Source organism: Atractosteus spatula, chromosome 12 (genome assembly GCF_055471065.1).
Source record: "Atractosteus spatula isolate fAtrSpa1 chromosome 12, fAtrSpa1.hap1, whole genome shotgun sequence".
Classification (NCBI taxonomy): Eukaryota; Metazoa; Chordata; class Actinopteri; order Semionotiformes; family Lepisosteidae; genus Atractosteus; species Atractosteus spatula.
The window spans coordinates 20,176,773-20,192,079 of NC_142717.1; the positions used below are offsets into that span (position 1 = coordinate 20,176,773).

The 15,307-nt window shown below is 34.7% G+C and overlaps 1 protein-coding gene across 9 annotated transcripts in view; it reads left to right on the plus strand.

Moving 5' to 3' along the window:
* The window catches only part of LOC148822750 (cAMP-regulated phosphoprotein 21-like), a 140,787-nt gene extending 134,013 nt beyond the window's left edge, over positions 1-6,774 (plus strand). For all 9 annotated transcript variants that reach the window (XM_088928716.1, XM_088928717.1, XM_088928715.1 and 6 more), the window contains 2 exons: positions 5,255-5,406; positions 6,016-6,774. In XM_088928716.1, coding sequence (XP_088784842.1) covers positions 5,255-5,406; positions 6,016-6,273 — 410 coding nt within the window. In that variant the 3' untranslated portion in view covers positions 6,274-6,774. The remainder of the gene's footprint in view (positions 1-5,254; positions 5,407-6,015) is intronic.
* The last annotated feature ends 8,533 nt before the right edge of the window (positions 6,775-15,307 follow it).

A 15,307-nucleotide genomic window follows, 5' to 3' on the forward strand; every position in this document is an offset into this window, starting at 1 on the left:
CTTCACACGCGTAATGCTCCTATTCTTTTTATGCTACTAAAATTTCGCTTCAGTGGTAAAATTCCATATAAATATTCAATACTAAAACGTGCACAGTAAAGACAGTACAGTTTGCATACAGTAATATGTTTATGTTCTTAAATCAATATCTTTTATGAGCATGTGAAAGGCATGGTGAATCGGAGATTCTCAAAAATTACTGTACTTTGCATGATTGGAAACAAATGCGTGATTGAATCAACTAAATGCTGTGGTGTTACTTTTACAAAGACAGTCAATGAATAAATAAAGTCTTTTCGCTTACAAAGACGGTTACAAAGAATGTGGACCAGGGCAATACTTTGAGTTTACAGCTTGTCAAAGGTCATTCATTATTAATACTATTAGTAATATCTTCGGTAAAGACTTTGATGGCGACAGCTCAAAAATGAGAGGTTGAGCTTTATTAGCTCCACCTTGCGGAAATTCCGGATACTATTATTTTACCTGCGGTACCATGCGGTATTATGCGAGAATAAACGGTATTAATACGGTATTATACGGTAACTTGAGTTATACCACGACAAGCACACCGCATTATAATGTGGTATCGCCCGCTTGTTTTGAATGGCTGCATCTGTAATTCAATGTCTTTATGAGTATTATTCTTCTACTAGAATATCAGTATTTTTTTACCGTGTCATGTAAAGGCAAGCAGTTGGTTTTGCAGTCAGATTACTGTCTTTTCTGGACTTAGAGAGATATATACTTTATGGTATGTTAAAGAAATTTAGAAAATTATTTGAATTTTAGGTTCTTTTGAGAACTGTAGATTAAGGCACAGGCAGGTTATTTGATAGACTCTATGAAATGTCTAGAATCTTAACATTTTTGCTTATGTAAACTTAAATCGATCCGATATCTAGCCATATAATAGTTTATATAACAGGATAGGTATGTTCAGGGCAATCTACAGGGCAATCTACACAGTAATCTACATTACTGAGTTCACCCAGTACTTATTGTTAATTGTTTTTATTAACAGCTAGCACTACTAATCTATGGTTTTGTACAGTTTTGTTGACTAACGTCATGTAGTCTTGTCATGTAGTCTTTATATAGACATATAGTGATGTTTAAGGTTTATACTTAATGTAACATTTAATACAATTGCACAACAAAATCTTATTAAATTTTTTAGTTGTAAAAATATTTGCAAGTTGCGAGACTAATATTCTGGCTGTGTCTGTGTTATATCCAGTTAATGCATGCATCCTTTAAGAATATTTAAAATAAAAGAAACTTTACATGGGACAACTCTTCTTGGATGAACTACTTTTTTATTTTCAGTCTTCTTTCCTATCCTTGATAATGATAGGAATGATGAAGGACCATTGAAGAAGAAAGGCATATTGTTGTTCGACACAGGAAAATACATAACAGACCAGAATCTGTTGAAAATGCAATAGTGATCACTTATACTAAGGAAATCTGTAGAGGCAACTTCAATGCTCTAATTAGATGATAAATCATTCATGGAAACAATGCAATCGCCTGCATTGTTCAAATTTTGTTAACTGGCATTAGCCATTATTTTACAGGTACTCAGATGCCTGAAGGTTAGAAATATGCTGTTTAGGCACAAGGCACTAAAGCCCATGGTGACTAATTGATGGGTATTGTGTGTGTTTCACTACAGAGCATACGTTGGGTATTACATTGATACTTTGTCTGCAAGATTAATTGAGATGCTTTTCATCTAAATGCACTCTGAGCTCCAAGGAGGAATAATTAGCTTACTCTTTTCCCCAAAAACATTTCCTTTGCAGTTCACATTAAAGGATGAATTGCCTCATCTGCCCTTAAACTGGAGCTCAGTGCATGGCAAGGGAATCAGGGTGCAGGCTGCTCCTGTCTTACCACAGCATGGAAAATTTCTGTATTTTCATAAGAATTGGTGGTTATTAGCCTTGTTCTGCTCAGTACCTGAATGCACTGAACCACAGGGGTCTGAATTTGATTTCAAATTATAAGTATGAGCATTCAACAATATTTTAATGCATTTTTTAGAATATTGTTTTCACATAACATACAATTTGTCCGGGAACCAAATGCACATTGTGGCATCCTTTCAGGGAATTTAAGATCAATCAAGACCTTCATCCCAAAATTAAACTGTTTCAAGAAAATCGTATTGGATAGCATAAAGAAGAAATACATTTGAAGCCATATTTTCAGCTACATGCTTTTCAGTTTACATGCTTAATTAAATTAAGTTGAAAATTTCCAACTTGAATATTGTTATTATGTCATAAAGTCTCATTGCTTCTTACTGTAAATCTGTTACACAGTGGACAAATATTTTCCAGTACATGAAATATATATTTGTATGGAAGTGAAAAGAGGGGGCAGAGGAGATAATGGGACACATACAAAAATACAGATACTAAGAGGTATTTTAGGTAAAAATATGGATAGTTAATTTATTTTTCTATTCTGTAAATACAAGCATATCAATCTACAATTGACTGAGGCAGTGAGATTGTTTGATTAAGTTCTTAATAAAGACACAGGTAGCCTCATAAACTGGGTGGAAGAAAATTACACTGTTATTCAAGTGTACTTCAAATAATTTGAAGTGGTAAATATTTAATCATAGCTAAACCTAAGCAGAAAGAGAAAAAACAAATTAAACCTCTACCTCTGAGACACTAATCCTGCATGTCCATTCCCCAAAACATTGGGGGAAACATTTAAACTTACATTTACTCCGTCTTTCATTTTTTACAGTTGGGATCTGTGAAAAAAAACCCATCATTTTCTTACACTGAGTGCAAATTATATAATTGAACTAAAGAGGCACTGGAACACGCAGTAATATTTGAGCATCGGATGGAGTCAGTTTTTAAAACAAGCTCGCATACTTTATACACATTAGTTCTCAGTGGAGAGGTGGGAAGTACAGTTGTGAGAAAAAGTTTGTGAATTATCTGGATTTCTGCATGAATGGCTCCTAAAATGTGATCTGATCTTCATCTAAGTCATAATAAGAAATAAAGACAGTCATATTTAACAAACAACACACACAGCATTTTCCATTGCCATATCTTTATTGAACAAATGGTTTAAGCAATCAAGGTCATGGATTGAAAAGTATGTGAACCTCTAGGATAGTGACATCTTGAAAAGAGGGTTATTGGAGTCAGGTATTTCAATGAATAAGGCAGGTGTTCCAGTCAATTCAGGTGTGGGTTTGACCTGCCCTGCCGTATAAAAAATCACACAAATTTGGTTACCTGTTCTTCACAACAGAATTCTGTTGGAGTGCAATATGGCCAATCAAAAGAGATTTTAGAGGACCTCAGAAGAAGAGTTGTTGAAACAGATAAGACTGGAAAGGGTTACAAAAGGATTTCTAAAGACTTTAACCTCCATCAGTCCACACTCAGGCAGAAACTCAGCACCGTTGCTACTAGTGTTTCTAGCAGGGGCAGGCAGTACAATCCTCAAACAGGTGACAAAAAACCCTAGGGTGACAGCTAAGGATCTGCAGGTATCACTTGCACTTCATAACGTCTGTGTTCATGAGTCTACCATAAGAAAAACACTGAACAAAAGTGGTGTTCATGGGAGGCTACCACTGAGGAAACTACTGCTCTCCAAAATAAACATTGCTGCCCATCTCACATTTGGTAAAGACCACCTGGATGTTAAATGTAAATATGCACAGTGTTATGTTTGGAGAACATAGAACACTGCATACCAATACCAAAACCTCATCCTGGCTGTGAAGCATGGTGGAGGGAGTATAAGAGTGTGGGGCTGCTTTGCTGCCTCAGGGCCTGGACGGCTTCATTGAGGGACCAATTAATTCCAAGCTGTATCAGGAACTTCAACAGTAGAATTTCAGGGTATCAGTCTGTGATCTAAAATTCAAAAGATGTTGGGTCATGCAACATGACAATGATCCAAAACACAGGAGTAAATCAATAACAGAGTGGCTCAAACAGAAGAAATTCCGTATTTTAGAATTGCCAAGTAAGAGTCCTGACGTCAATCCCATTGAAATGCTGTGGCATGATCTGAAGCAAGCCTTTCAAGCAAGACAAATATACATGAACCGAAACAGTTTTGTATAGAGGAATGGGCCAAAAAAACACTGCACAGGTCTGATCAGCAGCTACAGAAAGCATTTGGTTAAGGTTATTGCCAATAAAGGAGGTTCCACTGGTTACTAAATATAAGAGTTCACATACTTTTTCCATCAATGACCTTGATTGTTTAAACCATTTGTTCAATAAAGATATAGTAATGTAAAATGTTGTTTGTTAAATAAGACTGTCTTTATTTTTATGACTTAGATGAAGATCAGATCACATTTTAGGAGCCATTCATGCAGAAATCCATATAATTCCTAAGGGTTCACAGACTTTTTTTCTCAACCATATTTGGTTTAGTGGGTTAATGAAAAGAACTCTGTCAATTCTTTTGTGTTTTATATATGAACTCTTAAATTATTTAGCAAGCGTCACCTTGATTCATTATTTTTACTTATATCCCAAATGGAATGTAAGTTAATAGATAAAGTGATGTATAAATGTTCATACTATATTCCAATAAAGATTACATTATATAGAAAATAATAAAGAAATTACATTATTTCCTACATAAAAATCTGTATAAGTATGAATTCACTTCATTCAAGAATTTGATTTATCACTGTATATTTTTGCAACCATTTGTATTTTTAAATACTGTATGTTACTAGCAAAAAATTCCTTCTTTGGTTTTATACCTTAAGAATCTCTCTTTTTGCTGTCTGAATATTGGAACTAAAATGAAAGCAACACTTCTTTTTTATGGGTCCAGAAAACCTTGTAGTTAAATATCCATTTGTTAAAAAAAAAATATTGGTAGGTCCTTTCATCAGAACAATGTTCCTTTCATATACATCATTCTGGTGATAACAAAAAAGCTAAAGAATGCCCATCTTCTTTGAAAATAAATGATACTTCTGGATGTATAATTTTCTTATAAAAAATTGTACATTTCTTTTGAAATCCATTCAAACTTGATGATGGACACTTTCCAATAAATTAGTTTTGTAGATCTTTTCATTGAGGTTGATAATATTTTTTAATTATAATATGTTTCAATAATCTATTTTTAAAATGTGTTCATTGTTACTGTTTTTTTTACTACATACTGTACCTGAGCTCACAGCGTTACAGCCTTAACCTTTATTTAAATGAATATATAATTTTTGCCTTGGCAGGCTTCCAACCTGTTTTACCCAATCAGCAGCAAGGTTTCCAGGGCCTCATGGGAATGCAGCAGCCACCACAGAACCAGAACTTGATGTCTAGTCAGCAGGGGAATCAAGTCCAAGGCATGATGGTCCAGTATCCATCCATGTCTTCTTATCAGGTAATTGATTTCATTATTAGGCCAGCAATAGCAATAGCTAGAGCAGCTTATAATCATGTATTAACTGTATACAATTTTATCATCACAAATAAAATAAAAAACTATAAAAGAACTTATACACCTAAAGAAAAAAAACTGGTACAGTACAGTTTGCAGTCATTTTGGAGCAGAACACCCCAGAAAAGTTGGCAGTGGTTTAGATTCCCTTATGATCTCAAACACTGAGATTTAATACTATTCCAGAATGCCTAACAGAAGCATAGTGAACATTGAGCAAGTCAGGCTTCAAATGTGCCTTCATAAGTGCCTTGAAGGTCAATCAATTTCTCTAAACCAAACAATCTTAAGTGCCCAGGGGCCTTGCCTGTGCTCATGTTATATGTTTTATTCTATAATGCATCAAGGTCAAGAATGGTCACTAGCACTATTCACCCTTTCACTAGTATAGGAACAGTTTTTTCCTCTAGACAGTATACATTCTGACTGTTGTTGCATATTGCTTGAAATATTTTATTAAAATAATATAGGTTATAAAAATGACCATCAACCTATGGTACAGCAGTGGGCAACATCCATTATAATCTGATCTCTTCTTATGCTTTTGTCCAGGTGCCAATGACTCAAGGTTCTCAAGGAATACCACAACAGTCCTACCAACAAACAATCATGATACCAAGCCAGACAGGTCAAGGGACACTTTCTAGCCATGGGATTCCTGTCTACTGCAATGTTGTACCTCCATCTCCACCCAGTAGCTTGCGACTGGTCAGCCCTCACTGTCCCTCTAACAATGTGCCTGTAATCCAGGCTAACTGTAGGACAAACTGTACAAGTATGAGCAGTGCAGGATGGCAAGTAAAATACTGATACTGGCTGCATGCAGCTTGGAAAAGACAAGCCTTTTCAGTGCATTTTTGGACACTTGAAAAATTGCCTTTTAAAGAGAGAGAATGTCTGCCTGTTTGGTTGAAGAAATGAAATGTCCAATGATATCAGTTTGGTATTCTGTAAAAAATTACTGGTAAATGGTGCATATTTTAGTCATGTCTCTGCTAGGGATGCCTTTGTAGCTTAGCTAGGTGACATGCATTCACTGAGTTAAGACTTCTTCCTTATCACTGATCACCACTGTGTAGATTGTAATAAAACGGAATCGGATTAGTTTTGTACTTTGTGTTGAGTTTGTGAAGCTAAAAGTATTTAATATATATAATAAAATGATATTGTACCAAAGCTGTAATGGTTTTAAGAACTGCTGTATTGAAGGAATAATTTATATACACAATAGAGTTTTTTATGGATATATACTGTATTGTAGTGTTTAACCACAATAAAATTATTTGACCTCATGGAAAGAGGTCACATTTTTAATAACTGTGTGGTATATCTTTTTTATTTTACTTAATTGTTTTTTTTGGAAATTCACCATAAGAGGTAAACTTTCACTTTGAAGTTAATTTATTCATTATTTTATAAAGATTACTCTTTGAGACATTTCATTTAATAAGTGGTCAAAACACAATCTTCTATTCTCAAAAAAGAAAGATTAATAACATTGACAGTCAAAATACAATACAGTTTACTTTTTAAATAATACATATACATAAGGGAATACAAAATCAAATTTGTATTGAAAAAATCTTACTAAGGATGACATGTTTATTTGTAAATATACTAGGTTGAATCTCATTAAACTTAATCAGTTACAGCTAAGGACTGGCAGTTGAGTAGTTTGTATTCTTAAATCTTTAATCTTTCTTCTATTTTCAGTCCTCAGATATTCATTTAATCTTAGCTGTAGAAATACATGTGGTGCATAAATCATTTTATGGGTTGGACAGTGTCTATTAACATAAAACAAAATCTTTTTGGTTGTGGCCGTGGGTTGTCTTAGCACTATTTATAGGGAAAAGAGTCTATGAGAATAAAATGCTGTTCATACAGTTGCAGAATTGAGTCTTCTTTGTCTTCCTGGAGAAATGCACTTTAGTCTAGTCCCTTCAGAAGAAAAACAGTTAAATGAATGTTTTTTATTATTATCTGGAGTTAAAGGGATGAGAATTAATTCAAGTTAATCAACTGTAACAATGCATGTTAATAGCACCACATTTCTTACAAAAATTCTGCTTGAGTAAATAGGTAAAGATGAAGATGCTATGAAATCTACCTGAACAATTCTCTGTATTAAGGGGGGTCAGAATTGTAACATATACAGTGTGTAGACTATATATTATTCAAGAAAGGAAGACTTCAGCTTTGCCTTTCAAAGGGATCCTGAAGAATCCACTCTCACCTGTGTATAAAGTTGATTAAAAGTTTGTTTTTAAAGCATTCCGATTGCGTTTTTCTTACTACGTAGGTTTCATGCAAGTTTTTTTTATTAAATGAAAAGTACTTTATTCCTTAAAGGACATGTTCTTAATATGCAGATTTACAGACTCACCAACAGAGAGCTCAAAAAGGAAGTGTCATTACAAAGTCTGTCTTTTACAATAGCATTCTAATGTTCCTAAAACAATTACTACATTACAGTTGAAATCAGTTCTTTTAATTTTCAAAAGCCTCCTTCTCACCCTGTTGAAAACTGTTGACACTGCTCATGTTTGAAAACCAAGTAGCCTAGCAATTTAATACTCAATACAGGAACAACTGTATCATCAAATTTGTGATAAATGTTTCTAGGATAATTTTACTCCCACAATGGGTCATAAGTTATTTTCAGAAATCCAGCCTATCACTTAAACTGCACCAAAATCTGCCATTTATCCCCATGATTTGTAGATATAATTTGAGTACAAACAGGCTGAATAGATAGATCCCTGCAACGTGGCTCAGAGATCTTTGCACATGGAAACACTACTTCAGCATCAATTTATAGCTCCATGAAGTTGCCCCCCCCACTACAAACAGCACAAATGATGAAACCCACTTCATGCATTAGGGCTGCATTTGTGCTGTTGAAGGTAGCGTTTGTGCTGCTTTCGTTTCCGAGATATAGCACCTTGTTTTATTGCAGTTGTGCCATCACAACATCGTAAGAGAACTGAACCAGTCTCATTCGATAGTGCTGTGTTTATGCCGGATTGTGCTGTTGAATATCCTTGTGAAAAAGAACTACCTGGGTCAACTTAGTATGTGGTGCCCCTTTAAATAATCCTGGTTCTTTTTCACATTTACAATTCTTTTATGTATATTTTTATAAAACAAACCCACAGAAGATATTGGTATTAAATGCAAAATCAACCACCGCCCCCCCACCCGGGCAAACAGAGAAACAAAATTGCAGACACTGTTATCCTCGCACCAGTAATAGAGTGCTATAGCATAAGAGACAGGGTTACTGACAGTCAAAGTCGTCGTACACGGTCATGTGATCATCCAAAAAAGAAGGCATTATATCTTGGGAACGAAACCAGCTGGGAAGTCACTTTCAATGGCACAAACTGGCACAAACTGGCACACACACAGCATTAACAAATGAGGTGGGTTTTATTGTTTGTGCCGTTTGTAGGGGGGCAAACTTCACGGAGCTTCGATTTTTTTAGGCTTTATTATCTTTACCTTTATAACACTTTTCTAATAAAAATAAGCAAAACACCAACAAAAGCCTAGGCTCCCCTTTGAGCTTCTAACCAGACTTCTTCTTCTTTAACCCTCTCTATAAGCACAGCTGGACAGTAAAGTTTACCAGCTCCAAAACAAATCCTCTCTTCAAGACTCAAAACTCAGATGTCCAAACCATACAGTTACCAGTACCATGGTCACGCGGTTGTCTGGAAGCAACCTTAAAACAGTCTTCCCTCTCTCACTGATGCAGTCTTATAACCAGGGACATGAAGAGTGAGGTGGCTACAGTGGCTCAAACCCCTGCCCCTTTGCCCTCATTGGCCCAAGTGCCCTTTTTTGCTAGTAGAAAAAAAGTTTTGGACCTAATTGATCTCAACCGAGCACAAGTGCCCGCCTCCTGTTCATTGTTAAAAGCGGAGAAAAAAGCAGTGATAAGCAGCGTAGGCTACTACACCTGTGGAGATAATTTTTGAACGGTGAGAAGATACACAGGTTTTTCAGAAGGACTGTTTACACCAGAAGTCTGAAGTAACACACCAAGGGTGTCATATTGAGCACTTTGTGTTTAAGAAAGACTATTTTCATTAACCTATTCTAAGTTTGCAAACCGATTAACTCACTACATTATTGTCTGCTTAGCTAGATTTGAGATTTCTGTAAGAAAAGTTAGTTAACTGAGTAGACAAGACAGTCTTTTTGTATTTGATATAAACAGATAACATGCATATTCTTTGTTGTATATATATATATGGTTCAGTCACAGAAACAGGAGAGCATGCCTTCAGAAAAAAGAAGATAAAAAAGAGAATTTAGGGAGGCAACTTGAAGGGAGTACATCACTTCATAATTGGGTCACAACTAGCAGCAGACGATCAAGTAAATGGTAATCAAAAAAGCCAGTTCATTAAGCTACATTCTACATACGCTTCAATAAGAGTCTTGCTTCACAAGAATGATTACATTGGTAAATGTTGTACGACTTAAGTTTTGATGAATATCAAAACTGCCTGTAGCCTATTTACAAAAAAATATACAGGCTATACAGTATCATTTTTGGATATCTCTTCTAAGTTTTTATAGGATACGACCAAGGGTATTGGAATTCAATCTATAGCTTAATATGTAATTATAAATTGATGTTGATGTATAAAACAAAAGTTTATACTTTCAGAAGTGTATATTGAGCAATTTCAAGAGATATCCAGTACATAATAATAATAATAATAATTATTATTATTATATATTACTTGTCTAATAGTGCTTTATAAGACAAGTAAATGATCTGTATCTTTTTATTTAAGCTGATGAACCAATAGAAGATAATGAGAGTCTGGAAGAGCAGGGAGCAGTAACAGAAATGGGAAAAATTGAAGAGATGGAAACAGAAAGGGGAGAAAAGGAATCACTAAAGGAAGAAGTAGAGACAGACAGAACATATAGAGACCAAAAAGGAATATTTTAATGCCTCTGAAGTCACATCCAAACTTCCTGTAAAATTAAGAAACACATAAATACAAGCGGGCACTGATTTGTGCCCAGGATACTCTAAAGTAAAAAATCCCCTTCTCCCCTTTTGAGCCACTTCCCACCAAAAGGTCTCTGCTCGTCAGTTCATAACAACAATCTACACAGCAGTTGTTGACCAACCCTGGAAGTCTAAGCTTCCTAGTTTTTAAATCGTCAACCAACCAATTGTCTTCCATCAACTGGTCAGGTGACTAAGGGTGGCAGGTCATTCCACATACGTTCTGAGGAATATAATTAAAACTAGAGCTGTCATCTTCTGTGAACCTACTGCCCTATTACAATATGAAAGTGGAGTTCTTACATGATCAACCATCATATGTGGCCTGTAACACAAATTAAACACTAATTATTGGTGTTTAAATAAACACTTGAGCATACTGTTAATGATTAAATTAACATACTGTTAATAACTAATGGTGTATTAGTTGTCATTTCTGCATTTAACAGGATGGCTGCATGACCACCATATTGCTCTCACAACTAAAACTCTGCCCTGGGAACTTCTGCATGGACTGTACTTGTCAGAGTTCATCAATAAAAACACTACCACAACTTCTGATTTGTACCTCAAAACGAGGAGCATTAAATTCTCACACACAAGGTCATCAGCTGCTAGTCAAAACAGCCTCTTTCATCCTCAGCTCCTGTTCAAGGAATACCTGCCAATTGAGCTCCAAACCTGGTAGGTACAGTATCATTCTAGTGACAACAGTTAACATATGGTGTAACGGGGTGCCTGACCACAGTTTTGTTAGCAGTTTTCATTCTAGTAATATCTTGCAAAGTGATTCATCATTTTGAACTTTGCAAGTTTCATCACACTCAGATGTGTCTTTAACTTAGAACAATAACTTTTAAGTCCTTACAAGATCATCAGCTCCTGGCTGAAGCATTTCCCACACTAATACTAATACTAATAAAAAATATCATATTGAATATAGGTAGCTTTTTGTTTAGCTAGTCATGTAAATATTATCTTTACTGTTCTGTTGTAGTCTCATATATTTCTTGTTTTCTCCTTTCATCATCTTATCTTTCCTCATCGAATTTGAAAGATTCAATTTTTATTTTTTTTATCTTAAGCAATAATGTCCATGGTTCTTATTTACTGTATTTTCTTACAGTAACAGTTAAGGTTCATAATCTGTTTTATGGATTTGTTCCTTGCTTAACTTTTAAAGTAAGAAATAGCCACACAATAATTATAAGGAGTTAAATGCTATCAAATTATCAAATTAGAACAGTCTTATCTGTAAAGTAAAAAAGAGATACATTTCCTTAATATTTCAAAGACAAAACAGTAATTGAACCCGTTCTACATTTGATATAAGTAAATTACATTGCATGACTAAAATCTCACTATCATAATCCAGATTGTAGACGAAAAGTGAGTGCTAGACTAAATTAAAACTGCACAATTAAAATCTGGCTATGTCCCAAAGACATTTTAGTTGACTACATCTATGACAAAATCAAAAACTGATGACTAAATATACTAAATGATATCTCTGATTTTGGTCTCTCATAGTAGCATAATAATAATTTGTTTGCCTGTTTTTTTTATGTAAAAAGATGCTTGTGCTACACCAATCCCACTCTTGTGTGTGGTGGATCCTGTCATATCCTGATACTGTTTCCAGAGAGTTTTCTTTTGCTTTCTTTTGAGTTTTCATTTGGGGGAAAAGAGTGACTGGACGTGTAGGTGCTGATGCAGTCAGAGCCTTTTTTTATTTTAGGAGTTCTGAGGCTGGGTGTGAGGAGAAATACAGTATGGTATAGTTTTGTTCTGTTTTTGGAAATTTTAAATGATTAAAAATTGTCTTGCTGAAAATGAACATGAAAAGTTCATGCAGCCTTAGTGCATCATTTGCAGGTCACTGCTGTCATCTTTCAGCTTTGTAATGTCAGACTCACTCACTTGTATGTCTTACCAAGTTTTCCTGGCATGATATAACATGCCTGTCCTGAACTTCCTTGTCATAAAGCTGTCATGGCTAGTAACGGAGGATATACATATTTTTTAACCACAGTAGGGCACAACATATTGCAACAACTGAAACTAGTCACATACAGTTCTAACAGTAATAAATTACATACATAACTACACGGAAGTGGAATTTTGATTTCTGAATAGAAATTAGTTAAGAATATGTTATAGAATTGCTGCAATGTGTTTCTATAACATTTAGAATGATTTGAGTATCATTTGAGTTTACTGCGTATCACTAAACATGAATTAGTAAGAACTAAGATACTGTATGAGTGAAATATCATTCCATCCTCCATGATCCATTATTACAGAATGACAGATCCTTGTCCTATTCCTAGTTATTGATGTATATGTTAAGTAGAAAAAGGTTCACACACATGTAGAAATACAGTTAACACCATGCTGAAAAATAGAAAGACAGAAGAAAGAAGAAAAGGCTCAAAGCCATTGTGGTTAACTTCCTTCATTGAACATTTCAGTATGGAATTAAAATACTCTCCACTTGAGCATCACTGTTTATATAATTTCCAAGGACCTATAGCTGTATTTTGCCAAATAAGCCTGTATCTTCATTTTATTATCATAGAAACTAGTGCACTTCAACAAGAACTAATTTACATGCAGGAGCGACCCAGTGAAATGTGATATGCTAAATCTGGCAGTTGATTTATCAAAAAAGTAATATATCAATCATTTGAAACTAGAGACTTTAGCCTTCAAGGACCAATCTAGCTTAATTTAACCAATTACATGTTTTAGTGATCTGTAACTTACAAGTATTGTTAGGTTATAAAAGGATGTAAGTCAGGGTGGCTTATATTGTACTCTACAGCACCTGGACTGAAGACCTCTTCCCCCAAAAATAGGATGACAAACTGTGATAAAAGTGGGATGAAAGGTAAATGCACTAAGACTGAAATGGGATCAAACACAATAGCATGAAATCCTAGGGGTCAAAAGCAATCAACCAAAAAGAATAAAAGAGCTGATTAGAATACAGATGATGCTATGTAGTTTGGGAATCAGGCCATTAAGATCTAAAATCTCAATAATAATAATGGAAAACATTGACTACAGCAGTGTGCTAGAGTCAAGGAGGCTAAAATATAAAACATGGAAATCCCTGCATTGGTGTAAGTAGATAATAGCTTAGTCTTTAGAAGATATCAGTGATGGAAGTTAGGGTTACAGGGCTTTGTTAAGAGGCTGTGATGGTATGTTTTAACCTGAGTTGCTGGAGGAAGGTCTGATTTCTATTAACTTATGTAATTATGCTTGAAACCCTACAGATATTGTAAGCTCTTACAGTACATTTGCATTTCAATTCCAGTTAGTTTGCTGTGTACTCAGTACACATAATGTAAATAAAGGTTTCTTCAGAGATTACACTGAAGTAGAATGTACAGTAGAACAACAGAAGTTTTAGTTTTTCCTTAAATTATTTTCATAATCCTGCACATAAAACCATTTCTTTCCTAATTTAGTATTGACAAGTACTGTTTTGGAAAAAAAACAATCCTATACAGTATATATATATATCCTACCAGCAGCCATATCACTTTGCAACTCATAACTGGCAACCCACTGAAGCTAAGTGGGTGTCAGCCTGGTCAGTACCTGGATGGAAGACCTCATGGGAAAAACTAAGGTTGCTGCTGGAAGTGGGGTCAGCAGGGGGCACTCATTCTGCAGTCCATGTGGGTCCTGAAGCTCCAGTATAGTGATGGGGACACTATACTGTAAACAGGCGCCGTCCTTCGGATGAGATATAAAAATGAGGTCATGACTCTCTGGGGTCATTATAAAGCCTGGGGTGTTTCCCGAAAAGAGATGGGGCGTAACCCTGTCATCCTGGCCAAATTCCCCATTGGCCCTTACCAATCATGGTCTCCTAATAATCCTCATCTATGAATAGGCTTCATTACTCTGCTCACTGATAGCTAATGTGTGGTGAGCAGGTGGATGCTGCACATTGGTGGTGGTGGAGTCCCCATTACCTGTAAAGCACTTTGAGTGTCCAGAAAAGCTCTATATAAGTGTAAGTAATTATTATTGTTATTAATGATATTAAGTATTGCTTAACAGTGTACACTTTGTCTTATTTTTAATAGAATAGTCATGATGCAAGACAACCTTTTCTTGCTGAGATAGTATGATACTGTATGATTTTAAAGCCACTAAAGTACAGTATGTGCGTATATTTTAGAATCTAAATCTAAAATAAAACCTGTTTCCTAATTACTATTTACTTAAAATAGTTATAAGACAAAATAAAAAATTATTTTAATGCATATGTAAACCTGGAAAAAAATGCATCATGTTCACAACAGGCTATAACAATACACTTTTTATGTATCTGACTGAGTAATCTCACTTTGTGAAACACCCTACTTTTATTTTAATATAAATTTAATATTTAACATATTGTGATATATAAGATAAAGAGGTCAATATAGTATACATATTATATTGTAAAAGATTATCCCCAAAGGGACAGGGCATTGAACTCAGATGTTCCTCATGACAAGCAAGAATTCTGCCTCTGAACCACTGTTACAGTGTGTTACACTGAAAGGACCTCTTTTTTGTCTGTAGGCATAATATATTTTAAATAATCAAAAATATCAAATAAATTATCTGTTTTTCTAATTGCTATTCATACAAAATTACTAATAATTATGTATACGGTATAGTATGTAATTTAAAAAAATCTTGTTTGAGGTTGTACATGATCATTAAATAATTTTAATTGAATATTTTAATACAGTATGATAAGCACAGGAAAGTAATAATGGGTTAATAAACATTTCATTCCTA